Source organism: Poecilia reticulata, chromosome 13 (assembly GCF_904066995.2).
Source record: "Poecilia reticulata chromosome 13, P_reticulata-male-v2, whole genome shotgun sequence".
Taxonomy (NCBI): domain Eukaryota; kingdom Metazoa; phylum Chordata; class Actinopteri; order Cyprinodontiformes; family Poeciliidae; genus Poecilia; species Poecilia reticulata.
Window position 1 is genome coordinate 34,484,661 of NC_088842.1, and position 27,499 is coordinate 34,512,159.

The window sequence follows — 27,499 nt, forward strand, 5'->3', positions numbered from 1 at the left end:
TGTATTGAAAATTGTCAGCCATTACAGTATCATGGGAAAGTACTGCTATTTCTTCATAGCTGTGTCATATGTTAACATGATGACAGGAGTGGGTAGGTCTGTGGATTCTTACAATAACACCATTTAGAACAGGATAGCATAAAAAAAATTAGGCTATAACGATGTTAAAATCCCCCACTATGATTACTTTACCAGGATTTAATTAAAACTCAGAGAGTAAATCTTAGACCTGATCTAAAAATATTAGAGTAAGGTTTAGTGTTTTACAGTTTGGATGACTAAGGTAAAACATTCAGAACAGCTGTAGCTAATACTAGGGCTCAGATTAAAGAATAAATCTGAAGGAAAAATGATTTTTACTCCTTCTCTGCACCAAGTACTTTCAGGAGCATAAAAGTTTAGATAATTAAAAGGAGTTGACTCATTTATACTAACATAATACTGCATTCAAAACAAATCAATCTAATGCGCTCAAACTAACACACGAGGCAAATACAGTTGTTAGTATCGGTTATTTTATGTTAGTTATCGCTTAAAGATTGACTAAGAGTTGAGGTGTGATTTTGTGAATTCATCAGTATTAAATTTAGATTTAATGGTCTAATCCGCCACTGTCCATGTTGACACTGTAACAGACTGTCAGACAGGTCTAGTCAAGGAATAAATCATTGATATTTGGTAAATTATGTCCATATTATTGGGTTATAAATAATAAATCCCCCAATCAGTTACTGAGAGGACTCTGTAAAACACAGAAAAAACACATAGTGGTTGAAATATAAAATTTAGAGGCAACAGTCATGTTTCTCCAGGAAGATCTTACTTTATTTTCATTTCTCCACTTTAATTCAATACATGATAGACATTAAAATTTATTTAAAAATGTATAATTCTCGAAAATGTGAAGTGAAGCTTTTCTGAAGTTGGAAAATTTTCAGTAACATGAGGCGTCAAAATAAACAAGTTCATCTGGATACATTCAAAAATACCTTCTTCAGTGTATTTGTGTTGGTAAAACACTTTACTGAAATAAATTAGAGTAAAGATGAGTTTTTTAAAATGTTATCCTCTCAAACAGAAAGCTGCTTAAAAACAAATCAGTGTCTGATTATAGACCTAATTTGCTTTAAAATTCAATTTCAGCCAGTAAAACATTGTAATTATTTCTAAATTATTTAATTTTTGAAGATTTTTAATTCGGTGCATTTATGTCAGTGTATTGCATTCATAATTAGACTTTTACAAATATTTCTGATTTTTGACATCTTCAGGCCGTACATCAGCGGGTTAAAAAGAGGCTGGGCAGTCAGGAAGTAAAGCGACAGAAAAATCCGCAGAACATTTGGCAGAAAACTCATATCAAATCTGCTCTGGGAAACCTCAAAACTCCCACCACAGGAAAAGTTCAAGATGGAGGCCAGGTGAGGTGTGCAGGTGTTCACAGCCTTCTGACGGGTCTGTTTGGACCCAGAGAAACACACAGCAAGGATTTTGATGTAGCTGTAGAGGATTGGAAGCAAAGAGATGAAGATGGTGCTGAACGTAGCAATAAGTCCATAAATGTTTGACATGACAGTGTCCGAACAGGCCAGTTTGACCAGAGAGTGCATGTCACAGTAGACTTTGTTAATCTGGTTCCTACACAGCTTCACCGGTATCAGAGACATTGAGAAGGAAACCACAACAAACGGATACAGCCAGCTCACAGCGATCAGCACAGTTATCTTTTTAGGCGTCATCCTGGTGTTGTACTGCAGGGGGTAGCAGATGGCGAGGTACCGGTCATACGACATGACAGCTAGGTTTAGAAATTCAATTGCTCCGTACGTATGGACAATAAAAATTTGAAGGAAGCAGAACGGAGCAGCAACTGAGTGAAGATGAGAGAGGATCTGAACCAGCAGGAAGGGAAACAAGCCTGAGCTGCCGTACAGTTCGTTCACAAACAGGCTGCAGAGGAACATGTACATGGGTTCATGTAAGCTCCGGTTCACACAGATCACCGCGATCAGCAGGACGTTGGAGACAATGATTAAAATATACAAAAATAAAACAACAGTGAAGTATAAATACGCCAGAACCCCAGAGTCAATATAAGCAGTCAGGAAGAAGAATAAAACCTGTGAAGAGTTTGTCATTATAATGTTTCACATTCTCAATAGTTTGGTTCTAATGTTAAAAGTTTTCTTTAGTGAAATAAACTGAATGTAACCGCAGCATCGATCCTACATGTTCGACACTGTAATAACACTGACAACAATCTGTGAGCATTTTCAGTCATTCAGTCGTAGTCAGGTTGAAGGTTTGAGTCAATTGTATCTGGAAAAAGGAGCCAACATCTACAGCATCTTTTCCAGTTGAAGTTCTTTGGACAATGGAGATTCATTAACGCACAGAGACCAACACCTTCCTTCCCACAGTCCTCTTGGTAACACCGGTGACTTCTCCCCTTCCTCCAAAATGGGAGTGTGTCTGTGGTGTTTTATTTTGTTACACCCACAGCTGCAGTGGGACATCATTAACAGAAGTTTGTTTAAGTTCAGAAAGTTTAGGAAAGAAATAAATAAAATTTATTTTGAAATGTAGCCAGGTGACCCATCAGGGAGGTTGTCGTACTGCATTTCCTGCCATCACGTAAACACAACCACGAGTAATATTAGTATTGTTCATAGTACTTCACTAATAATGAAAGTAATAAGAATATTAATACATCCATCTGTCCATCACATCCATACTATTTACTGTACCTTATTGGGTTGAGGGGTGCTATTGGTGGAGTGTTGGGGTATATCTTGGAAGGGTAACAACAATAACATAATAAAAAGGTTGATTGCTTAGGATGGTCACCTTCAAATCCCAAAGGGAAGTGCATAGTCTGTTTGGCTCTGAACCGTCAGGGACCAAAAGCTAGACACAGAATCAGTTCATCCTCTGAACTGATCCTGGACCAAACACAGGACAGACTGAATAATGGCTTTGGAGAAGATGACCAGCAGCACTGTGGATAGTTAAGTTACTGCAGGAAGTCCAGCACAGAGAGTTACAGGTTAGGTTTATCCTGAAACACCTTAGGAAGCAAAGAGAGTTTCACTTGTGTCTGGAGGAAGATCCACACAGTGGGCAATCATCAAACTCCTTGGGGAGTATAGGGAGATGCAGATGTTCTCTGTTGAATTCCATTGGTTCAGGTGTATCCGTTTGTCTTCAGACCATTCGGGCATACAGCCTGATAAAGGCGCAGTCAGCCTTTAAGCCACTCAAAAGCAAAGGGTAATATAGTAGGTATCATAAAGAAATCCTCGAGAAAGCTCAGGAACAGTATCTGAGAAGATCTCAAGTCAAAATCTTGGAGAGATTAACAGAGAACAAGGAGATGTAGAGGTTCTCCTTTTTAAACCCTTTGTGGGAGCATGTGGAGCACAGAGTTGGGTCATCTAAAACTCCATGTGAGACTGAAGTAGGAAGACTGGACCCATTCTGTGGATGAGCCAAACCGTTCAGTGATGGACAAACACAGGACAGACTGAATAATGGCTTTGGAGAAGATGACCAGCAGCACCTATGAATAGTCAAGTTGCTGCAGGAAGTCCAGTTTCTACTAGGCCTTCTGCAGAATAATTCCTGGTGTGAGGGCCATCTTAAGTCCAGGGAAAGGGTTGTTCCTAAAACACTGAAGTGATTCACTGAAGACAATAATGGATGTCAGGGATGATGGTGCTGAAGTTCACAAACAGGATTCTGGCTACATCCTTAGGTAATGGAGTTGGTAGATGAAGTGTCTCAATTTGACTGCATCACTTGCCTTACCTGCTTGCTTATTAAGCCAACAACGCAGGATGTGCCCTCCAATGACCTTCAGATCCGTTAAAATTGGTTGTTAAAGGGATTTTGTGGCCCAAGTGACAGTTCCGTCCTTTCATAGTGCACTTCCTGGGGACAGGGGTAATTGGAGGGCATATGAAGCTGGAGGCAACCTCATACAGCTTAGGAGAGTTGATAAATGGTAAATAGCCTGTACTTGTCGAGTGCTTTATGAAGCCCAGAGGACTTTTACTTTACACTAAGTCATTCATTCATCACACATTCACATGCTGATGGTGACAAGATACAATATTACCCTGGGAAAACCTGACAGCAGAGAGGCTAATATGTACCGACGCTTCCAGGCCCTCAGACAACCACCAGCAGGTAAGATTGGTGAAGTGCATTGCCCTAGGACACAATGTCTGAGACAGACCGACCAGGGATTCAAGCCAGTAACCCACCAATTACAAGACAAACTCCTACTAAAGTGGTGTGTTCTCCTATTGCTTGATCTGAGTTATTGAAAATTTGAGTAAAAATGGGGGCCATTTGGTAAGTCCAGGTTTCCATTCATGAGGAGAAGACATTGTCAGGTCTTCAGAGGATTCCTGGTCTTCTGATGCAAAAGGAACCTATTTACTTTTATGAAGACATGGGGTCTGGGGAGAAGAGTGTGGTCAGTGCACAAGTTACAGCTTTTGCCCTGTGAGATGTGGGAGTCTGGTTTGCACTTCTGAAAACAACAGATTCGAAAAGGGTTATTAGCTGGTGAGAAAATGCTACCGGTGTGAGTTGTTCAAAGGTAGTTCTTCTGAGACTACTTATGCATATTCCTCTTAAGGCATGATGGTGCCAGTGGCCTTGGCACCTGCATAGTTATGCTTGAACTTGTTGCTCGAATGGTAAAGCCTAGAGAGGTTAGACTCCAAGTGCTAGAGTTGTGATTAAGATTCAGAGCACAGATGTGGATATCTTGGTTGAGTCTAAACAGGACGTTGTTAACACCACCCATGGAACTTTCTTTTGGTCTTCTAGCAGCTTCAGAAGCCCCATGAAGTGATTGGGTCCTTTTATCAAAAGGTCTTGTGTAACCATTAAATGCCTCTAAGGGAATCTGGCATCAGTCAGTGTTAACTTTCAAGTTTTGATGAATCCTCACGATTCTTCATAACCCTCCAGGTCCAAATACCCTGGTGCACATGACCATGTTGGTCAGTCATGTTGGAACATCCATCCATTGTTCATGCCCACTTATCTTTCCAGAGAGACCTGAGGCCTATGAACACCAGTTTTATGTGAAAGGCCGGACACCCTGAACAACAACCTGAATAGGTCACCATATCTAAGGCCCATTCAGAGAGGCCTTAGGACACAGATTTGGGGCTCAATCTACTGCCACAGATCTATTCAAATGTGTTCATGATTTTCTTTAAGAATAAAGGTGGATGTCCATGCACTGTTGTTGGCAGGCTAATGAACCTCTAACTGCTTTGACTTGAACATACATCGAGGAATGTAGAGTAATATTAAATTACATTTATTTATTTATTTCCTGTAAGAATATACAGGGGGAAACACATATTTACATTCATTCTAGATAACACCACACCTCTCATTCGTTCTTGGGTATAATTTCATCAACTTTTATTCACTGAGGAAGCATGAAAACCGTATTATCATCTGTCAGAAATAAAACGTAACGCCCTGCCTCTTGGCTAAAAGTTGCATTGTAATTTTGTGAATTCAGCAGTAAATATTTTATCCATCCATTTTGTGCAAAAGGTTCCAAAAATTGTAGGTCTGATGATCCACCTCTATGCATAAAGACTCTGAACAGCTTTTAATTAGGCCAGAGCAAGGAAGAAGTCATCTTTATCTTCTGCCTCTCTTTATTTACCAGATATTTTGATATCAAGTCCATTGATTAGTTAGGTAAACAGTTAACATTTAATCTCTCTTCGTAATCATAATGGCTGAAACGCAGAACTTAAAGAAGAGTCGGATGATAGTTGCGTTTCTCCAGGAAGATTTTTATTGTCATTTATTTCTCTACCGTTACAATTTTGATAGACATTAAAACTGACTTAAAAACTGAACATTCTATAGTCTTTTTGTATATGAAATATATATTTTTGATATATTATAATTATCTTTTGCTTAAAAATAAATAACTATTTCATTACTGATTTGAATTGATTTAAAGTTCAAAATCTGCCACTAAACTTAGTATTGTTTCTATAATATGTCAGTTTGTATTGGTTGTTGAATACAATAAAAACCATGTCAGTAGTCTCTATTCATAATTAGACTTTTACAAATATTTCTGATTTTTGACATCTTCAGGCCGTACATCAGCGGGTTAAAAAGAGGCTGGGCAGTCAGGAAGTAAAGCGACAGAAAAATCCGCAGAACATTTGGCAGAAAACTCATATCAAATCTGCTCTGGGAAATCTCAAAACTTCCCGCACAGGTGAAGTTCAAGATGGAGGCCAGGTGAGGTGTGCAGGTGTTCACAGCCTTCTGACGGGTCTGTTTGGACCCAGAGAAACACACAGCAAGGATCTTGATGTAGCTGTAGAGGATCAGGAGCAAAGAGATGAAGATGGTGCTGAACGTAGCAATAAGTCCATAAATGTTGGTTAATGCCGCGTCCGAACAGGCCAGTTTGACCAGAGAGTGCATGTCACAGTAGACTTTGTTAATCTGGTTCCTACACAGCTTCACCGGTATCAGAGACACCATGAAGGACATCGCCACAAACGGATACAGCCAGCTCACAGCGATGAGCGCTGCGATCTTAGTTGGCGTCATCCTGGTGTTGTACTGCAGGGGGTAGCAGATGGCGAGGTACCGGTCATACGACATGACAGCTAGGTTTAGAAATTCAACAGCCCCGTACGAATGGACAATAAAAACCTGAAGGAAGCAGAACGGAGCAGCAACTGAGTGAAGATGAGAGAGGATCTGAACCAGCAGGAAGGGAAACAAGCCTGAGCTGCCGTACAGTTCGTTCACAAACAGGCTGCAGAGGAACATGTACATGGGTTCATGTAAGCTCCGGTTCACACAGATCACCGCGATCAGCAGGATGTTGGAGACGATGATTAAAATATACAAAAGCAAAACCACAGTGAAGTATAAATACGCCAGAACCCCAGAGTCAATATAAGCAGTCAGGAAGAAGAATAAAACCTGTGAAGAGTTGACCATCATGACATTTCAGTTAGAGCATGAAAAAACTTCCTCTAGTTAAAGAATTTCACCAACAAAACTGAATTTAACCACAAACTCCATCCTGCATGCTGGACACAGTGTAATAATACTGACAACAATCTGAGAGGATTTTCATCACTCAGTCCTGATCAGGCTGAAGGTTTGAGTCAACAGTAACTGGAGATTGGAACCAACATCTCAAACATCATCTCAGGACACTGGACATTCACCCAAACACAGGAGACACCTTCCTCCTCACAGCCAGCGTGGGAACATCATCAGTGTCCCTCCCTCCTAAACGGAGCGGTGTCTCCTCTGTGGTCCTTATGACGTTTTTAAGACACTCTCATGTCCAATGGGACTTCATTAACTGAAGCTTGTTGAAGGTTGGGAAGTTTTGGAACAGCAGAAAATACAACAAAACTATTATACAGCATTATGGTTCTGCTGAAATAAACTCAAGATGTGATGGAAATTGTCAGCCATTACAGTATCATGGGAAAGTACTGCTATTTCTTCATAGCTGTGTCATATGTTAACATGATGACAGGAGTGGGTAGGTCTGTGGATTCTTACAATAACACCATTTAGAACAGGATAGCATAAAACAAATTAGGCTATAACGATGTTAAAATCCCCCACTATGATTACTTTACCAGGATTTAATTAAAACTCAGAGAGTAAATCTTAGACCTGATCTAAAAATATTAGAGTAAGGTTTAGTGTTTTACAGTTTGGATGACTAAGGTAAAACATTCAGAACAGCTGTAGCTAATACTAGGGCTGAGATTAAAGAATAAATCTGAAGGAAAAATGATTTTTACTCCTTCTCTGCACCAAGTACTTTCAGGAGCATAAAAGTTTAGATAATTAAAAGGAGTTGACTCATTTATACTAACATAATACTGCATTCAAAACAAATCAATCTAATGCGCTCAAACTAACACACGAGGCAAATACAGTTGTTAGTATCGGTTATTTTATGTTAGTTATCGCTTAAAGATTGACTAAGAGTTGAGGTGTGATTTTGTGAATTCATCAGTATTAAATTTAGATTTAATGGTCTAATCCGCCACTGTCCATGTTGACACTGTAACAGACTTTCAGACAGGTCTAGTCAAGGAATAAATCATTGATATTTGGTAAATTATGTCCATATTATTGGGTTATAAATAATAAATCCCCCAATCAGTTACTGAGAGGACTCTGTAAAACACCGAAAAAACACATAGTGGTTGAAATATAAAATTTAGAGGCAACAGTCATGTTTCTCCAGGAAGATCTTACTTTATTTTCATTTCTCCACTTTAATTCAATATATGATAGACATTAAAATTTATTTAAAAATGTATAATTCTCGAAAATGTGAAGTGAAACTTTTCTGAAGTCGGGAAAATTTTCAGTCACATGAGGCGTCAAAATAAACAAGTTCATCTGGATACATTCAAAAATACCTTCTTCAGTGTATTTGTGTTGGTAAAACACTTTACTGAAATAAATTAGAGTAAAGATGAGTTTTTTAAAATGTTATCCTCTCAAACAGAAAGCTGCTTAAAAACAAATCAGTGTCTGATTATAGACCTAATTTGCTTTAAAATTCAATTTCAGCCAGTAAAACATTGTAATTATTTCTAAATTATTTAATTTTTGAAGATTTTTAATTCGGTGCATTTATGTCAGTGTATTGCATTCATAATTAGACTTTTACAAATATTTCTGATTTTTGACATCTTCAGGCCGTACATCAGCGGGTTAAAAAGAGGCTGGGCAGTCAGGAAGTAAAGCGACAGAAAAATCCGCAGAACATTTGGCAGAAAACTCATATCAAATCTGCTCTGGGAAACCTCAAAACTCCCACCGCAGGAAAAGTTCAAGATGGAGGCCAGGTGAGGTGTGCAGGTGTTCACAGCCTTCTGACGGGTCTGTTTGGACCCAGAGAAACACACAGCAAGGATTTTGATGTAGCTGTAGAGGATCAGGAGCAAAGAGATGAAGATGGTGCTGAACGTAGCAATAAGTCCATAAATGTTTGACATGACAGTGTCCGAACAGGCCAGTTTGACCAGAGAGTGCATGTCACAGTAGACTTTGTTAATCTGGTTCCTACACAGCTTCACCGGTATCAGAGACATTGAGAAGGAAACCACAACAAACGGATACAGCCAGCTCACAGCGATCAGCACAGTTATCTTTTTAGGCGTCATCCTGGTGTTGTACTGCAGGGGGTAGCAGATGGCGAGGTACCGGTCATACGACATGACCGCTAGGTTTAGAAATTCAACAGCCCCGTACGTATGGACAATAAAAATTTGAAGGAAGCAGAACGGAGCAGCAACTGAGTGAAGATGAGAGAGGATCTGAACCAGCAGGAAGGGAAACAAGCCTGAGCTGCCGTACAGTTCGTTCACAAACAGGCTGCAGAGGAACATGTACATGGGTTCATGTAAGCTCCGGTTCACACAGATCACCGCGATCAGCAGGACGTTGGAGACGATGATTAAAATATACAAAAATAAAACAACAGTGAAGTATAAATAAGCCAGAACCCCAGAGTCAATATAAGCAGTCAGGAAGAAGAATAAAACCTGTGAAGTGTTTGTCATTATAATGTTTCACATTCCCAATAGTTTGGTTCTAATGTTAAAAGTTTCCTTTAGTGAAATAAACTGAATGTAACCGCAGCATCGATCCTACATGTTGGACACTGTAATAACACCGACAACAATCTGTGAGCATTTTCAGTCATTCAGTCGTAGTCAGGTTGAAGGTTTGAGTCAGTTGTATCTGGAAAAAGGAGTCAACATCTACAGCATCTTTTCCAGTTGAAGTTCTTTGGACAATGGAGATTCATTAACGCACAGAGACCAACACCTTCCTTCCCACAGTCCTCTTAGTAACACCGGTGACTTCTCCCCTTCCTCCAAAATGGGAGTGTGTATGTGGTGTTTTATTTTGTTACACCCACAGCTGCAGTGGGACATCATTAACAGAAGTTTGTTTAAGTTCAGAAAGTTTAGGAAAGAAAGAAATAAAATCTATTTTGAAATGTAGCCAGGTGACCCATCAGGGAGGTTGTCTTTCTGCATTTCCTGCCATCACGTAAACACAACCACGAGTAATATTAGTAATGTTCATAGTACTTCACTAATAATGAAAGTAATAAGAATATTAATACATCCATCTGTCCATCACATCCATACTATTTACTGTACCTTATTGGGTTGAGGGGTGTTATTGGTGGAGTGTTGGGGTATATCTTGGAAGGGTAACAACAATAACATAATAAAAAGGTTGATTGTTTAGGATGGTCACCTTCAAATCCCAAAGGGAAGTGCATAGTCTGTTTGGCTCTGAACCGTCAGGGACCAAAAGCTAGAAACAGAATCAGTTCATCCTCTGAACTGATCCTGGACCAAACACAGGACAGACTGAATAATGGCTTTGGAGAAGATGACCAGCAGCACTGTGGATAGTCAAGTTACTGCAGGAAGTCCAGCACAGAGAGTTACAGGTTAGGTTTATCCTGAAACACCTTAGGAAGCAAAGAGAGTTTCATTTGTGTCTGGAGGAAGATCCACACAGTGGGCAATCATCAAACTCCTTGGGGAGTATAAGGAGATGCAGATGTTCTCTGTTGAATTCCATTGGTTAAGGTGTATCTGTTTGTCTTCAGACCATTCGGGCATACAGCCTGATAAAGGCGCAGTCAGCCTTTAAGCCACTCAAAAGCAAAGGGTAATATAGTAGGTATCATAAAGAAATCCTCGAGAAAGCTCAGGAACAGTATCTGAGAAGATCTCAAGTCAAATCTTGGAGAGATTAACAGAGAACAAGGAGATGTAGAGGTTCTCCTTTTTAAACCCTTTGTTGGGAGCATGTGGAGCACAGAGTTGGGTCATCTAAAACTCCATGTGAGACTGAAGTAGGAAGACTGGACCCATTCTGTGGATGAGCCAAACCGTTCAGTGATGGACAAACACAGGACAGACTGAATAATGGCTTTGGAGAAGATGACCAGCAGCACCTATGAATAGTCAAGTTGCTGCAGGAAGTCCAGTTTCTACTAGGCCTTCTGCAGAATAATTCCTGGTGTGAGGGCCATCTTAAGTCCAGGGAAAGAGTTGTTCCTAAAACACTGAAGTGATTCACTGAAGACAATAATGGATGTCAGGGATGATGGTGCTGAAGTTCACAAACAGGATTCTGGCTACATCCTTAGGTAATGGAGTTGGTAGATGAAGTGTCTCAATTTGACTGCATCACTTGCCTTACCTGCTTGCTTATTAAGCCAACAACACAGGATGTGCCCTCCAATGACCTTCGGATCCGTTAAAATTGGTTGTTAAAAGGATTTCGTGGCCCAAGTGACAGTTCCGTCCTTTCAGAGTGCACTTCCTGGGGACAGGGGTAATTGGAGGGCATATGAAGCTGGAGGCAACCTCATACAGCTTAGGAGAGTTGATAAATGGTAAATAGCCTGTACTTGTCGAGTGTTTTATGAAGCCCAGAGGACTTTTACTTTACACTAAGTCATTCATTCATCACACATTCACATGCTGATGGTGACAAGATACAATATTACCCTGGGAAAACCTGACAGAAGAGAGGCTAATATGTACCGACGCTTCCAGGCCCTCAGACAACCACCAGCAGGTAAGATTGGTGAAGTGCATTGCCCTAGGACACAATGTCTGAGACAGACCGACCAGGGATTCAAGCCAGTAACCCACCAATTACAAGACACACTCCTACTAAAGTGGTGTGTTCTCCTATTGCTTGATCTGAGTTATTGAAAATTTGAGTAAAAATGGGGGCCATTTGGTAAGTCCAGGTTTCCATTCATGAGGAGGAGACATTGTCAGGTCTTGAGAGGATTCCTGGTCTTCTGATGCAGAAGGAACCTATTTACTTTTATGAAGACATGGGGTCTGGGGAGAAGAGTGTGGTCAGTGCACAAGTTACAGCTTTTGCCCTGTGAGATGTGGGAGTCTGGTTTGCACTTCTGAAAACAACAGATTCGAAAAGGGTTATTAGCTGGTGAGAAAATGCTACCGGTGTGAGTTGTTCAAAGGTAGTTCTTCTGAGACTACTTATGCATATTCCTCTTAAGGCATGATGGTGCCAGTGGCCTTGGCACCTGCATAGTTATGCTTGAACTTGTTGCTCGAATGGTAAAGCCTAGAGAGGTTAGACTCCAAGTGCTAGAGTTGTGATTAAGATTCAGAGCACAGATGTGGATATCTTGGTTGAGTCTAAACAGGACGTTGTTAACACCACCCATGGAACTTTCTTTTGGTCTTCTAGCAGCTTCAGAAGCCCCATGAAGTGATTGGGTCCTTTTATCAAAAGGTCTTGTGTAACCATTAAATGCCTCTAAGGGAATCTGGCATCAGTCAGTGTTAACTTTCAAGTTTTGATGAATCCTCACGATTCTTCATAACCCTCCAGGTCCAAATACCCTGGTGCACATGACCATGTTGGTCAGTCATGTTGGAACATCCATCCATCGTTCATGCCCACTTATCTTTCCAGAGAGACCTGAGGCCTATGAACACCAGTTTTATGTGAAAGGCCGGACACCCTGAACAACAACCTGAATAGGTCACCATATCTAAGGCCCATTCAGAGAGGCCTTAGGACACAGATTTGGGGCTCAATCTACTGCCACAGATCTATTCAAATGTGTTCATGATTTTCTTTAAGAATAAAGGTGGATGTCCAGGCACTGTTGTTAGCAGGCTAATGAACCTCTAACTGCTTTGACTTGAACATACATCGAGGAATGTAGAGTAATATTAAATTACATTTATTTATTTATTTCCTGTAAGAATATACAGGGGGAAACACATATTTACATTCATTCTAGATAACACCACACCTCTCATTCATTCTTGGGTATAATTTCATCAACTTTTATTCACTGAGGAAGCATGAAAACCGTATTATCATCTGTCAGAAATAAAACGTAACGCCCTGCCTCTTGGCTAAAAGTTGCATTTTAATTTTGTGAATTCAGCAGTAAATATTTTATCCATCCATTTTGTGCAAAAGGTTCCAAAAATTGTAGGTCTGATGATCCACCTCTATGCATAAAGACTCTGAACAGCTTTTAATTAGGCCAGAGCAAGGAAGAAGTCATCTTTATCTTCTGCCTCTCTTTATTTACCAGATATTTTGATATCAAGTCCATTGATTAGTTAGGTAAACAGTTAACATTTAATCTCTCTTCGTAATCATAATGGCTGAAACACAGAACTTAAAGAAGAGTCGGATGATAGTTGCGTTTCTCCAGGAAGATTTTTATTGCCATTTATTTCTCTACCGTTACAATTTTGATAGACATTAAAACTGACTTAAAAACTGAACATTCTATAGTCTTTTTGTATATGAAATATATATTTTTGATATATTATAATTATCTTTTGCTTAAAAATAAATAACTATTTCATTACTGATTTGAATTGATTTAAAGTTCAAAATCTGCCACTAAACTTAGTATTGTTTCTATAATATGTCAGTTTGTATTGGTTGTTGAATACAATAAAAACCATGTCAGTAGTCTCTATTCATAATTAGACTTTTACAAATATTTCTGATTTTTGACATCTTCAGGCCGTACATCAGCGGGTTAAAAAGAGGCTGGGCAGTCAGGAAGTAAAGCGACAGAAAAATCCGCAGAACATTTGGCAGAAAACTCATATCAAATCTGCTCTGGGAAACCTCAAAACTTCCCGCACAGGTGAAGTTCAAGATGGAGGCCAGGTGAGGTGTGCAGGTGTTCACAGCCTTCTGACGGGTCTGTTTGGACCCAGAGAAACACACAGCAAGGATCTTGATGTAGCTGTAGAGGATCAGGAGCAAAGAGATGAAGATGGTGCTGAACGTAGCAATAAGTCCATAAATGTTGGTTAATGCCGCGTCCGAACAGGCCAGTTTGACCAGAGAGTGCATGTCACAGTAGACTTTGTTAATCTGGTTCCTACACAGCTTCACCGGTATCAGAGTCATAGAGAAGGACATCACAACAAACGGATACAGCCAGCTCACAGCGATGAGCGCTGCGATCTTAGTTGGCGTCATCCTGGTGTTGTACTGCAGGGGGTAGCAGATGGCGAGGTACCGGTCATACGACATGACCGCTAGGTTTAGAAATTCAACAGCCCCGTACGAATGGACAATAAAAACCTGAAGGAAGCAGAACGGAGCAGCAACTGAGTGAAGATGAGAGAGGATCTGAACCAGCAGGAAGGGAAACAAGCCTGAGCTGCCGTACAGTTCGTTCACAAACAGGCTGCAGAGGAACATGTACATGGGTTCATGTAAGCTCCGGTTCACACAGATCACCGCGATCAGCAGGACGTTGGAGACGATGATTAAAATATACAAAAGCAAAACCACAGTGAAGTATAAATACGCCAGAACCCCAGAGTCAATATAAGCAGTCAGGAAGAAGAATAAAACCTGTGAAGTGTTGACCATCATGACATTTCAGTTAGAGCATGAAAAAACTTCCTCTAGTTAAAGAATTTCACCAACAAAACTGAATTTAACCACAAACTCCATCCTGCATGCTGGACACAGTGTAATAATACTGACAACAATCTGAGAGGATTTTCATCACTCAGTCCTGATCAGGCTGAAGGTTTGAGTCAACAGTAACTGGAAATAAGAGCCAACATCTGCAGCATGAAGCTCTCTGAACACTGGAGATTCATTAAAACACAGTTTCCTTCTCCCAGTTGGTGTGGAAACGTCGGCGGCTTCTCCCTCCCTACGACTGAGCAGACGCTCATGTCCACCGTCTTTTATGGAGTCTGAAAGACACCCACAGCTGCAGTGGGACGTCACTGACGGAAGTTTGTTGAAGTTTAGGAAGGCCATAACATATGAAGCTCAACAACAGCAGTAATAATGATAATGGTAATAGTATAACACAACAATACAATACAGATTCCCTTTTGACGCTTCCCCAGGGAGAAGCAGCAGCAGCTTGATCGATACGGGCTGCCTGCATGCCAAACATGCAAACGTTTTATTTTTAAATATTCTGATTACATTTACGGTAAAAAATTCTGAAAAATTGTCTTTCTAAAATGTTGAAAATGAATATTTAGCCCTTTAACTAGTGGTACCAAAATCACCAAACATGGCTGAAAAGGCGTAGCCAGATTAAATCAGCTGCTGTTCTTGAACAATTTGGAGTACATGCAAAGGCTCTTTATGAAGAAGACAAGCTAGAGTTTCCATTTTTACAGTCCAAAATACTCTAACTGTAAATAGTTTGTAGCTATTACGTTTGTAACACAAAAATTGTAAAAATGTTGCTTCACCCAGATTTTTCATTTTTATTTCTTGTAAATTGAATGTATGGACTGGAAAATACAATAAATCTGTAGATTAAAGTATTCTGCTTATGGATTTCAAGATTGATCAAAATAGCACAGAAATAAATGTCATTTTGGACATGTTTATTTATGAGGATGTACAGGTGTCCAAGTTGCCATTCGGCGTCTCCAAGTTGTCCACGTGGACAACACCTGATATACAGACTCCAAATGACTGTAACTCCTCAGTGCTTCAACATACAGTCATCAATGAGGCTCTAATGAAAGATAATGACCAGAGGAATCCTCTGGTAGACACATTACTGATAGTGGAAATTATTTATAATTCTATAAATAAAATAGCATATCTGGGGGGGCAGGGGGGGGGCAGGCATACAGTCAGACCTCCTCAACCTTCTTGCAATACACCGTCTGTTTGCCCCCCAGTGCTCAGTGGTTCGCTAGACCCCTCTCCCCCCCCACCATCTCTCATTCGACACCCCCCCCATCCCTCTCCATCTTCGCCCCCCCAACCATCTCTCATTTGACCCCCGCCCCCCCATCCCTCTCCATCTTCGCCCCCCCAACCATCTCTCATTTGACCCCCGCCCCCCCATCCCCCTCCATCTTCGCCCCCCCACTCTTATGTTTTCAGTCTAGTTTCCTGTGCAAATATCTTAGTACATCTGAAATATGATAAAACTAACTTACAAGAAACTTTTCAGCAAGATGTAGAAGCTCATTTTAAGTAAATAATTTACATAATATTGATTTTAAAAACTACTACTATAGTTTTGCAGTCAAATTATTTCATTTATTTGCTCCTATTTTTTGCTGAAAAGTTACTTTTAAGTTGGTTTTGTTTTATTTCAGATGCACTAAGATATTTGCACTAGAAACCAGACAAAAGTACTTGTAAGGTTTGGTGTTTTTGCAGTGTATGAGGCTAAACGGATGGAATAATTACTGAATAGCGAATAAAAACATGTTTTTTTACGTATTTTGTTGTCTGTGCGTTCCCGGGTCAGAAGCTAACGCTGTTTGGAGGCCGTGGCATGGAAACGTTCAGGAACTGACGTGTGTTTTTCAGTTGTGTTGGACATGCGTGGCATTTAAAGGAGGCAGAGCAGCTTCAGCTGCCGCACACTGAGGCTCCAGCCTGTGGTACCACAGTCAGCTGGAAATATTTTAACCATAACTTTGTTAATGGCTGTAGAGAAAAATCAGGTTTGTTCCTGTGCAGTTTGATTTTTCCTGAATAACTGTTTTACTGTTTGTAATGGCTTAACGTTTTGTTCCAGTGAAATTTCTAAAGAGGTTTCATTTGTTTTAATGTTGTGCAGGAGAATGAATCGATCTGTCAGGATTTAAATCTGTGTTTGGTGCGTTTCTCTCATGCCTGTGAGTTTTCCCTGGAGTTTATCTGCTTCTGCTGCTGTGAACCTCAGTCTGTGTCTCTGCAGCACAAAAATGAGATTTTAAACCTGGAAAATGAAGAATAAATCTCTGTTGTGAAGATTCCTTATAGTTTCTCACTGAAACACTTGAACCTCGATCATTCACGTCCTTCGTCTTTAACTGCAGAGGTGATGAATGTTTCCCAGGTTTCATATTTCACTCTGAGCGCCTACTTTGACATCGGCCCGTTTAAGTACGTCGTCTTCCTGGTTATCATGTGTGTTTATATGTTCATCATTGGCTCCAACGTCCTGCTGATCGCGGTGATCTGTGTGAACCGGAGCTTACATGAACCCATGTTCCTGCTCCTCTGCAGCCTGTTTGTGAACGAACTGTACGGCAGCTCATCGCTGTTCCCCTTCCTGCTGGTCCAGATCCTCTCTGACGTTCACTCTGTTTCTGCTCCGTCCTGCTTCCTGCAGATCTTCTGTCTCTACATGTACGTAAACGTTGAGTTTTATAACCTAGCCGTCATGTCTTATGACCGATATCTGGCCATCTGCCACCCTCTGCACTACGGCACACAGATGTCCTTCAGCATGGTCGTGAAGCTGGTGCTGCTGTCATGGTGTCTCCCATTTGTTGCCGTTGTGGGCATGATTTCGCTGAATGTCTCCTCTGCGCTGTGTGGGAACGTCATCGACAGAGTTTTCTGCAACAATTATTACGTTGCGTCGTTGTCCTGCAGCGGAGCGACGGCCAGTAACGTCTACGGACTGGTCTACACCTTCTCCGTGCTCCTCAGCCTCGCCGCTCTCATCCTCTACACCTACGTGAAAATCCTGCAGGTGTGTTTTTCTGGATCCAAACAGACGCGGCAGAAAGCCGTCAGCACCTGCTCGCCTCACCTGGCCTCGCTCATTAACTTCTCTTTCGGCTCGTTCTTCGCGGTGCTGCAGAGCAGGTTTGACATGAGCAGAGTTCCCAACGTGATTCGTATCATTTTATCTTTGTACTTCGTCACCTGCCAGCCTCTTCTGAACCCGCTGCTGTATGGACTCAGACTGAATAAGATCCAGATCACCTGCAGAACTCTTTTCTTTGGTCAAAAGTAATCTGCTCTTTTTGGTGTTTGTTCATATTGTTCAGCTTAATACCCAAATAAAACTGTAATCATACAAATGTCAATATTCATAAAGTGATTTTCCTTGTAAATGTTTCTGGAATAAAACAAAATCTTGATTTTAAAAAGAAAATCCATCTGCTTGTATAAAGAATAACAGATAAAAATATCAGGTTGTTGCTGATCAGATACATTGATTAACTGATAATCATCAAATAACCGGAGTTATTTTCTGAAAACACATCAGCAATGACTGTAAAGGCAACTGTTGCTACTCACCAATATGGGAAGGGTTAAAAGGTCATTTCCAAACTATCTGAGCCAGATTAGTCATAATCGACCAATCTTCTATTTATTTTAAAATGTCCATTTAAACACCAAACAGCTGAATCGGTTCCTTCAGCTCTGAGATTTCAGCAGCACAAGTTCAGTTTACTGTCATCACATTTCAGCAGTGAGGCAGTTCAGCGTGTTTTAATGGTAAAATCACAGGAATTATGAAACAAACATTGTCTGTTGTGAAATAATTATCATTATATTAATATTCTGTTTACCAACAAAGGAAACTCTAAACTGGTTTTAACCTTCAGATGGGATCAGATCCAGACATGGAAACCACAGCAGGGCAGAAAAACGACAAACCGTGAGTCCGGTCCGATATCTGGACAAAAGGCCCGTTAGTCAGGCTAATGCTAGCCTGGCTAATGCTAGCCAGGCTAACAGGGGCCATAGAAACCTCTGGTAATAACAGTCTTATATAATCAGTGACGGTGGCTGAGGAAGGCCAAACCGAGGGAAAGCAAGTTGCATCTCTTTGGGTTTAGTATCAGTGTAACGAGTCAAGGCCGGTTCTTTGTCCCTGTGTGGACAGATTCAGGGTGAAGGACTTCATTAACCCTTCAAACACATTTAGACTCAAACGTTTCTCCCTCTTGATGAGCTGCTTGGTGATTTACTGTCTGATAAACTAGATTTCTCCAAGTGGCTCAAACTGTCCTGGACCAACATGTGATGTCTGCCACCGCTTAATATTTCATCTCCTCTCTTTTCTGTTACTTTCTGCAGGACTTTTTCTGCTAAATGGTATTTAATTTGCTGCAGGACTTTATCTGGACCAGCGGTCCCCGACACTGGTCCTCCAGACTCGCCGCCCTGCAGGTTTTAGGTGTTTCCTGGCTCCAGTTCAGGTGACTTTAGTTGACAGGTGGAATCAGCTGAATCAGGCATGTTAAAGCAGGGAAACACCTGAAACATGCAGGGCGGCGAGGAGACAAACTCTGGACAAACATGTCCGGAGTTTGAACGGACATTCAGAGGCCAAGAAACAAACTGGCCTAATTCAATGTTATTTTTTATGTTTGGTGATTTTTGTGTAATGCTTCGTGAGCCGTCCAGCCAGTTGGGCCTTCATAGAGAAAGACATTTAGGAAAATATTCCAATACTTTGAAAACTGTCGCACATTGTTGCAGCTCCACTTCACCCTCCGCCCTCCACCAGTCGTCTGTTTCCTAAAATCCAAACATCAACAAACGTCAGAGAACAGAAATGCTGCTGGAGGATCTTCTTACTGTTCACACAGATTGACCTCATTTCCATTTAGGTTCAGGGTTTTGCCTCTTGTGTCATGAGAAAAATCATTATCAAATTATTAGAGGGATTCAAAGTTTGCCTCTGAAAATGTTGCTTTATTATTCATGTTAATTTTAATTCCAACTCTTAAGAAATAAAATCGTTTTCATGCTGCCACGAAGGTTATGATTTTTGTTTTCAGATGAGATTCATTCCTTCATAGTGTAGGTTGGTTTTATTACACTTTATTATATAACATCGTTGTTTAAAAAACAACCAAAACACAAGTTAACACGAACACAGAAGATTATTTATTTAACATTCTGGTTTACAAAGCTTTAAAATTTGCTTAAAATCTCGAAGCAGGTTTTCTACGATGAAAGAAGAGAGTTTTACAAGCCAGACGTATTTTTCTCAGTTTTAGCCCGTACACAAGCGGGTTAAAAAATGGCTGGCAGGTGACAAAGTACAGAGATAAAACAATACGCAGGGCAGCAGGGAGTGTGCTCAAGTCAAACCTGCTCTGCAGAATCTCAAAGAAAGAACCGAAGGAGAAGTTCAGGACCGACACCAGGTGAGGCGAGCAGGTGCTGACGGCTTTCTGCCGCGTCTGTTTGGATCCAGAAAAACAAACTTTCAGGATCCTCACGTAGGTGTAGAGGATGAGAGCGGCGAGGCTGAGGAGCACGGAGAAGGTGTAGACCAGTCCGTAGACGTTACTGGCCGTCGCTCCGCTGCACAGCAGCTTGGTCACATAATAATTGGCACAGAAAACTCTATCGATTACGTTTCCACACAGCCCAGAGGACGCGTTCAGTGAAATCATCACAATTATGTTCAGCAGAGGAATGAACCAAGAAAACACAACCAGCCTGCTGACTTTGCTCATCTGCATCTGTGTGCCGTAGTGCAGAGGGTGGCAGATGGCCAGATATCGGTCATAAGACATGACGGCTAGGTTGTAAAACTCAACGTTCGCATACATGTAGAGACAGAAGATCTGCAGGAAGCAGAACGGAACAGAAACGGAGTGAACGTCAGAGAGGATCTGGACCAGCAGGAAGGGGAACAGCGATGAGCTGCCGTATAGTTCGTTCACAAACAGGCTGCAGAGGAGCAGGAACATGGGTTCATGTAAGCTCCGGTTCACACAGATCACCGCGGTCAGCAGGACGTTGGAGCCAATGATGAACATATAAACACACATGATAACCAGGAAGACGACGTACTTAAATGGGCCGATGTCAAAGTAGGCGCTCAGAGTGAAATATGAAACCTGGGAAACATTCATCCTTAATAACAATCAGTTTTTGTGAGATAAAGACTTCAGGTGCAGGAAAATTATTCAGAACCGTGAAAACATGCAGATACTTTTCATTCCTCCCCGTTCCAGTGAACTTTACATCCTTCAACTGGTTTCCTGCAGCTGCTTCAGACTGCGGCTTCAGGTTCTGCTCTGCTGCTTTTAAGAGCTTCAGTTTGTAGTAAAACACACACTCTGCTACACACCGGCTCTGACTGACAACCAGGAGGGGGCGTGGAGACCAAAACGTCTCAAAGATTGCACACGTGTTACAGCAGGTCAGAAAGCATCCAGAAAGTTTGGATGAACTTCTAGCCTGGGCTAATATCCAACATGGATCATGTTGGATCAACTTCCAGAACTTCCAAATACAATTTGGAAGTTAGTGGAAAGTCTTTCTTGGTAACGATGTCATCAGAGTTTCTCCTGCCTGGAGAAACAATCGTTCCTCAGGTGGGTTTTTGAACAAATTCTTCAACACTAACTTTACATTTTGGAGGATGGAGGTTCACTCTGTCCCCACTGATCCTCTGTGTTTTTTAATCCACATCCACAAACTGCTGTAGAATCTCCAATGGAAAACGTATCTTCAGTTTTATCTATAGATTTTAAATGAATGTGGCATCGTTTACCTTCTTTCTCTAAAACTTGTGAAGTTTCCTCTGGTGAAGTTTTTAACCAGTCAATGTAATCAGTCTGATTAAAGATAAATACCTGGAGGAGACTTTAGTCCTCTAATCCTGGAGACGTTCTTCAGGTGACGGAAGGCCGACTTTGTGACTGTCTTTATGTGGCTCTGAAGGTTCAGGTCTGAGTCCAGATTTTGGGCTTTTCAATCAAAAAGGACAAACTCTCTTTATCCCCACCTAAAAAAGTTGATTTTTATTTAATGTTTTACAAGGATGTTATTGTTTTTTATCTTTGTATTTAGAAACAAGTGTTTTTAGGCTCTGTTTGTACTTTAAGATGTTTTCTACTCTCAGGGTTTTTTTTATAATATAGCTGGTTCTTCTTTAAAAAGTGCAGATTTACAGAGAAGTTGTGAACATAAGACCATGAAAGACAAAAGTTTGACTTTTGTTCGGATCTTTAACTGGGAGGAAATGTTAGTAACTGGGAACTGGATGAGTTTAACTGAAAACTCCTGGTTTAGATGGAGACTTTCTGATGTCTGATGAAAATGAGATGAATTAAATATTCCTGAAAAACGGTTTGATTAAATTTTTCTGATAAATTTCTGTGTTTTTTTTAACAAAAGTGTTTCCTCAGACCGTGAGTCCGCTCCGGACCCGGGAGGATAAACTGGTCCTGAATGTCCTGAAGCCGCCCCGCGGGGCCCAGGGGGACGACAGAGTGTCCTCTCTTGCTGCTAATTGTCCTGTTGGTGTCCAAAGCGCCTCATGGGCAGCATCCTCTGGGAGCCACCAGCCCTGCTGGGGCTCGTTAGGGTGAGATGACGCAGTAAACATGATGCAATCACACCAGTGACCTCCGACTGAGACCCAGCAGCTCAGAGTGGAAAGATCTGATGTTTAATGTGCCAGGAAAGTTACAGAAACTCTGACCGTGTCCAAATGGAAAGAATCAGTTTCTCACAGTAACTGAACACTCTGGTTTTCAAACAGCTTCAGTCACTGGGTGACATCGTATCATCTCAAATTAATCAGAAGATTCATGAAAATATGAAAACATTCACTGCCTCCTTTTCTAAGGCTGTTTCCACCTGATGGTCCAGTTGACCCGGTTCTGTTGGGACCAGAACTCCACCATCTGCTCCACCTCCAGCTGTTGTGGTTCTGAGTCAAACCAACCTGTTCCCCTCCTGGCCTGTGGGGGCGCTGCACCAAGAACCACTGAAGGAAACGACACAAAAACCTCTGAAGACACAGAGAGCAACTTCCTGTTTCACCAGGTGGAAACAAGATGGAGGATTTTAGCGGCTGTAGGATTTCTCTTTAGGCTAAAGACCATTTCTCCTGCTAGCGCTAGGCTAGCACTTTAGCTCTGGTTGTGGTATCCCAGATTTCCTTGCGTTGCAGTCCACTTCCTGCTTTTGGAGCGGTCTGCGGTCCGCTTGCCGTTCACATATCAAACTGAACCAGAGTTCACTTCAGCTGAACCCAAACTGAGGTTTGGAGGACCAGAGGTCCAGAGGTCAGAGGTCGATTAATGTTGACACCTCACCAAACGGACCGGAGTTTGTAAAAATGGACTGGAGTTTGTTTACACCGGATTATGAATGATGCACCCTAAATTATTCACATTAGGCCTTTTTCCCGTCGGGTCGGTGCAGATAGAGCTGAACGGTGGTCTGGTGGTTAGCTCTGTTCCCCTAAAGAAAAACAGAAAACTGTTCTGGGTTCGAGCTCTGAGGCGACGTTGGTGAGTTCGTACGTTCTCCCTGTACCTGTACGCCTTTGACCCGCTTCCTCACAAACGTGAATATTAGATGAACTGCCTGAACCCAGAAATGATTTCTACATTTCACACTACAGTAAACATAAGCATTTCATTTCCTGCAGTTATCTTCACGTCCCAACTAAAATGTGTTCTGTCATTCTGCACAACGAGGTTTATTAGCTGCTGTAATATAAGATTTAGGATATCTCCCCAGGTTTAAGCGGGTTTGGACAGAATCTGTTTTCCACAAACTCTGAGAAGCTATGAGGAAGAGAACGTCCAGAGATGACACAGCATCTCTTGGTCTTGACCAGTAGAGCTGAATAAATATCCATCCATCTTCTTGCAAAAAGTTTAGTAATGAATCTAAAATAATACAGCATGGACCAACCTGACTCAGAGCTTGACTGGCTCAGGTGTATCGAAGCAGATCTGAAACGGGGAACCGCCAAAAACTAAACCACCACTAAAAAGAGCTGAATAAAGATAAAAACCAAACACTACAGCAATGCAAGGAATCGTAGACAACTGAATGTGAAAAACAAAGAATGGACATTAATTAAAAGAAATACAAGACTATGATAAGATTACTAATCAAAAAGCTTTGTTGCCTAGCAACATACCAAGATTATTTTTGGAAACTGATTTCAAATAAAACTGGAAATGTCAAAATTTCACAGCTTTTAATTTTTAAGAAGGGTTTTTTCTTTTCAAAAATTCTAATACAGTTATGTAAAGATGACGTCATTTGCTAGTTGAGATGAATTTTATGAAGTTTTGTGTTTTGTCAGGCCTGTCAGACAGAAGCCTGAACTAAAGTGAGAATATCTTTTCTCTTCGGTTGATGTGCATTTTGCTCGGTCAGATGAAGTAGATTGTTTCAGAAACGGTTAATGGAGAAAACATTCCGTCTGTCAGCTCTGCGGTGTCTTCTGGTTTTAAAACACCAGAAGAAGAAAACCACCAACCCGGTCCTCCAGACGAACTTAAGAAATTTCTGTCCTGATCCAAGGCAGGTGTGGAATTTTTTGTCTCATTATTCACATCAAACTGCTTAACACTCATGGAAAATGTTTCAGTAAAACATGGATTTTAATTAAGTTTTTTAAAGTTTCCATCGGCAGTTTTAGTTTGGTTTTATTGGACCCACATCTAAAGTTCAGTCATTCGTCATCACAAAAAGGAATCTGAAACATTCGTTCAGTATTTTAATTTTATTGCTAAAGGCTAAAAACGCAGAATATTTACAGCCATTTACATTTATGCAAGTAGTTTATCATCCACTAAACTATTACTGAACAGCTGTTTACATGCATTTCTTATTTTTGTCAGGTTGATTCCATACATGATGGGATTGAGAAGAGACTGAAGAATCACAAAGTACAGAGACATGACGATCTGCAGCCCGTTGGGTATGGAGACCATGTCGAATCGGCTCTGAAGGCTTTCAAACAAACAGCCGAAGGAGAAGTTGAGGAGTGAAGCCAGGTGAGGCATGCAGGTGTTGACGGCTTTCTGCCTGGTCCGTTTGGAGCCGGACAGAACAACGCTGAGGATTTTAGTGTAGGAATAGAGGATGGGCAGCAGCGGGACCAGAACTGTGATTACAGTACCAAACAGTCCGTAGACGTTGTTCACGCTGGTGTCGGAACACGCCAAGTTCACAACCAGGTAGTTACGGCAAAACGTGCTGTTCAACACGTTTCCACACAGAGTCAGGCGGACGGTCAGCAGCAGAGTGATGAGAAACTTCACAAAGGAGTACAGCCAGGTCAGAATAATCACAACTGCTACTTTATGATGCGTCATCACGGCGTGGTACTGGAGAGGACAGCAGATGGCGAGGTACCGGTCATAAGACATGACGGCTAAAGTACAAAACTCAGTATTTACGTAAGAGTAAAGACAGAAGATCTGCAGGAAGCAGAGCGGAGCTGAAACCCTGTGAACGTCAGAGAGGATCTGGACCAGCAGGAAGGGGAACAAGCCTGAGCTGCCGTACAGTTCGTTCACAAACAGGCTGCAGAGGAGCAGGAACATGGGTTCATGTAAGCTCCGGTTCACACAGATCACCGCGATCAGCAGGACGTTGACCGCAACAATTATCAGGTATAATACCGCAGTTACCAGGAAGCACAAGTACCGCCATCTTCCAACGTCCACATACGCTCCGAGAATGAAATACGTCAGAGCTGAAGAAGTGGAGTTCAGCATGGCTCATTCAGTGAGAAGGCAAGGAAAAGAAATTGATGAATTATAAGTCTAACTATGTCCTTTGTATAATGAGAACAAACAAATCTAAAATCTTACAAATTCTGTAAAGCTGGAAAAAGAGCAAGTTAAAAACTGAGAAGCAGCATCATGAGCTGAACTCCTGTGTTTTGACTCATTTAGTGAATGAGGATCCGTCCAGGTGAGCTGGACCTCAGTCTAACTGTCGGCTGCTGCAACGCCTGCAGCTTTTTATTTCCTCTCACGCTGAATGACGACCAGGTCCATGTTGTTCTCTGGTTGCCCAGAGCAACGCAACATTAAGGAATGAAACCATTTTGTGTTTCTGTAACTTTACTAAAGGAAAGGCCGGTTTCTCTCTGTAGCACATTTAAGACGAGTCAATGTTTAATGTATTCTGTGTGACGGTGCGTTAGGGACAATTTAGATAAAAAAAAAGTTAATTTCCACCAAAAAACTCAAAAATTCTGAGATTAATCTCAGAAAATTTCAGGAAAAAAATCATGGAAATTAACTCAATATTTTGTAGCAGCAAATATTATTACTGTTTATTGTTTTTATAATTTTTTTCCTGATTAAATATGTTTTGATATTCTTCTTATGTCGTCATTAAAATTTCTGACTCCAGTGGTGAGAAATGTGGATTTCAGGTTTAATCTCCCCCTGTTGCCATGGTGAATCTGCTCCATTGATCAGGTCTGAGCTGAGTTACCTGAAACTGAAAACCCCGAGTATCACAGGTGAGTTTATTCAGGTCTTCCTTCCACTCAGTTTGTTAAACCTGCTTTCTGAAGCGACCCCTGCTGTTTAAAATGAGAACTGCAGTTAATGTACAACATCTGACATGCAAACAGATGTTTTTAAAGCTTGTGATGGTTTAAACTTGTTGCAGTTAAAACACCCAGGTCACGTTAAAGTTTCAGATTTTCTGATGAAGAACAGGAAGAGAAATCAGCTTCCAACTGGCTTCAGTCTGATTACAGCTAATTGGACACAAGAAGAGAATCAAGCAAATGGAAATAAGAAGAAAGAGGAAAAAATAGTAAAATAATTTCGATGTCATTGGTTAACAATGAACAGATTACAGTGTCCAATTATTTTAGTGTATTTTTTACTTTCTGAGGTAAAACCCGAGCACTGGGGGCGTTTCCAGCCTCCAGCAGCTTCAGGCTGAAGGTATAAAGACGAAGCGTCGGCGGTTCAGCCAGCAGATCGTCTCTCTGGTCCAACAGCCTGCAGGTTTCCGTCTGCAGCTCCTCCAGTTCCACCTGATGAAGGTTTCCATCTCCACCTTTTGCTCTGGTTGTTGATGTGAATGATTCAGGTTCCTAATTACATGATTCTGATGCTTTAACTTTAAACAGGAAAACATTTAATGGGGCCAATTTTGTATCTTGTGACTGATGTTTAATATTTGCTCTCAGAAAAAGGATCGCTCTCTTTGTGCTGCCTCAACTTTTCTTTATTTTCCTGTTCTTCCAGATTCATGGATGTCCTCAGCAAGTGTTTGGTTTGATTATTTAACTTCTCTTTAACAAAGAATATTTTCAAATAATTCTAAGGAATTGGTTTATAATTCATGCCTGAAACATACAGAGACAATCTCTGTTTATGAACTAATCTCATGTTATAAATGTTGTGTATGTTTGTTGCTGCTGAGGTTTTAGTTCCCATGTTTAAGGATCTGCTGCTGATACTGAGTCACTGAGGCAGAACATCATTTTTCTGTGAGTTAAATGTATCTCATCCTCACCAGGATTTTTGTCTTTCACAGCGTTTCTTCTGCAGTTTTATTCTGAAGAACCAACAGAGTAATTTATTGTTTCTCTGCTGGTTCTGTCTCACATAAAGCCGACGACGTGCAGAAGGAGCAGAGAGCTCTGCTGTTTCTCTGATTGTTCAAGAAGGATTCTGTCATTGTTTATCCAAGAAACTGACAAAATCCCTCATTTAGTTCAACTTTAGACCAACTTTCCTTCCTCTTTGAGCGGCTCTATTACTATGTTCATGATAGGGAAATGTATTCCAGAGCTGTTATTGCAGGACAGCTAAAATGTTGGTTATTCATTTTACATGGAAAACCCTGAAAAAACAAGCAGAATATTTGTACAAAAAATGTTTGAGGTATTTTT

At 41.0% G+C, this 27,499-nt stretch overlaps 8 protein-coding genes across 10 annotated transcripts in view; 2 read left to right on the forward strand and 6 right to left on the reverse strand.

Moving 5' to 3' along the window:
* The window catches only part of LOC103475284 (olfactory receptor 52K1-like), a 58,653-nt gene that overhangs the window by 25,460 nt on the left and 5,694 nt on the right, over positions 1 to 27,499 (forward strand). Inside the window, exon 1 of one of the 3 annotated variants that reach the window (XM_008426783.2) lies at positions 24,501 to 24,623. The exons of 1 other annotated variant lie outside the window; for it this stretch is intronic. The gene's annotated coding sequence lies outside the window, so the exon portion shown is untranslated. Of the gene's footprint in view, positions 1 to 24,500; positions 24,624 to 25,621; positions 26,108 to 27,499 lie in introns of those variants that run through there. One more of the 3 variants, XM_008426785.2, reaches the window with a different exon arrangement.
* Positions 840 to 2,412, reverse strand: LOC145554659 (olfactory receptor 11A1-like). The gene has a single exon (XM_081614842.1). The coding sequence runs from the start codon at positions 2,136 to 2,138 to the stop codon at positions 1,212 to 1,214; it is 927 nt and encodes a 308-aa protein (XP_081470968.1). The 5' UTR covers positions 2,139 to 2,412; the 3' UTR covers positions 840 to 1,211.
* Positions 5,523 to 7,298, reverse strand: LOC145554667 (olfactory receptor 11A1-like). The gene has a single exon (XM_081614870.1). The coding sequence runs from the start codon at positions 7,015 to 7,017 to the stop codon at positions 6,088 to 6,090; it is 930 nt and encodes a 309-aa protein (XP_081470996.1). The 5' UTR covers positions 7,018 to 7,298; the 3' UTR covers positions 5,523 to 6,087.
* LOC145554681 (olfactory receptor 11A1-like) lies at positions 8,564 to 9,892 on the reverse strand. Its single transcript, XM_081614896.1, has one exon. It carries the CDS (start codon positions 9,618 to 9,620, stop codon positions 8,694 to 8,696), a length of 927 nt encoding a protein of 308 aa, XP_081471022.1. The 5' UTR covers positions 9,621 to 9,892; the 3' UTR covers positions 8,564 to 8,693.
* On the reverse strand, positions 13,425 to 14,777 carry LOC145554670 (olfactory receptor 11A1-like). Its single transcript, XM_081614882.1, has one exon. The coding sequence runs from the start codon at positions 14,497 to 14,499 to the stop codon at positions 13,570 to 13,572; it is 930 nt and encodes a 309-aa protein (XP_081471008.1). The 5' UTR covers positions 14,500 to 14,777; the 3' UTR covers positions 13,425 to 13,569.
* Positions 16,505 to 17,870, forward strand: LOC103475314 (olfactory receptor 10A6-like). The gene has a single exon (XM_008426836.3). It carries the CDS (start codon positions 16,931 to 16,933, stop codon positions 17,852 to 17,854), a length of 924 nt encoding a protein of 307 aa, XP_008425058.2. The 5' UTR covers positions 16,505 to 16,930; the 3' UTR covers positions 17,855 to 17,870.
* On the reverse strand, positions 19,764 to 21,002 carry LOC103475283 (olfactory receptor 10A3-like). Its single transcript, XM_008426781.3, has one exon. It carries the CDS (start codon positions 20,721 to 20,723, stop codon positions 19,782 to 19,784), a length of 942 nt encoding a protein of 313 aa, XP_008425003.2. The 5' UTR covers positions 20,724 to 21,002; the 3' UTR covers positions 19,764 to 19,781.
* Positions 24,295 to 25,622, reverse strand: LOC103475313 (olfactory receptor 10A3-like). The gene has a single exon (XM_017308087.2). It carries the CDS (start codon positions 25,347 to 25,349, stop codon positions 24,396 to 24,398), a length of 954 nt encoding a protein of 317 aa, XP_017163576.1. The 5' UTR covers positions 25,350 to 25,622; the 3' UTR covers positions 24,295 to 24,395.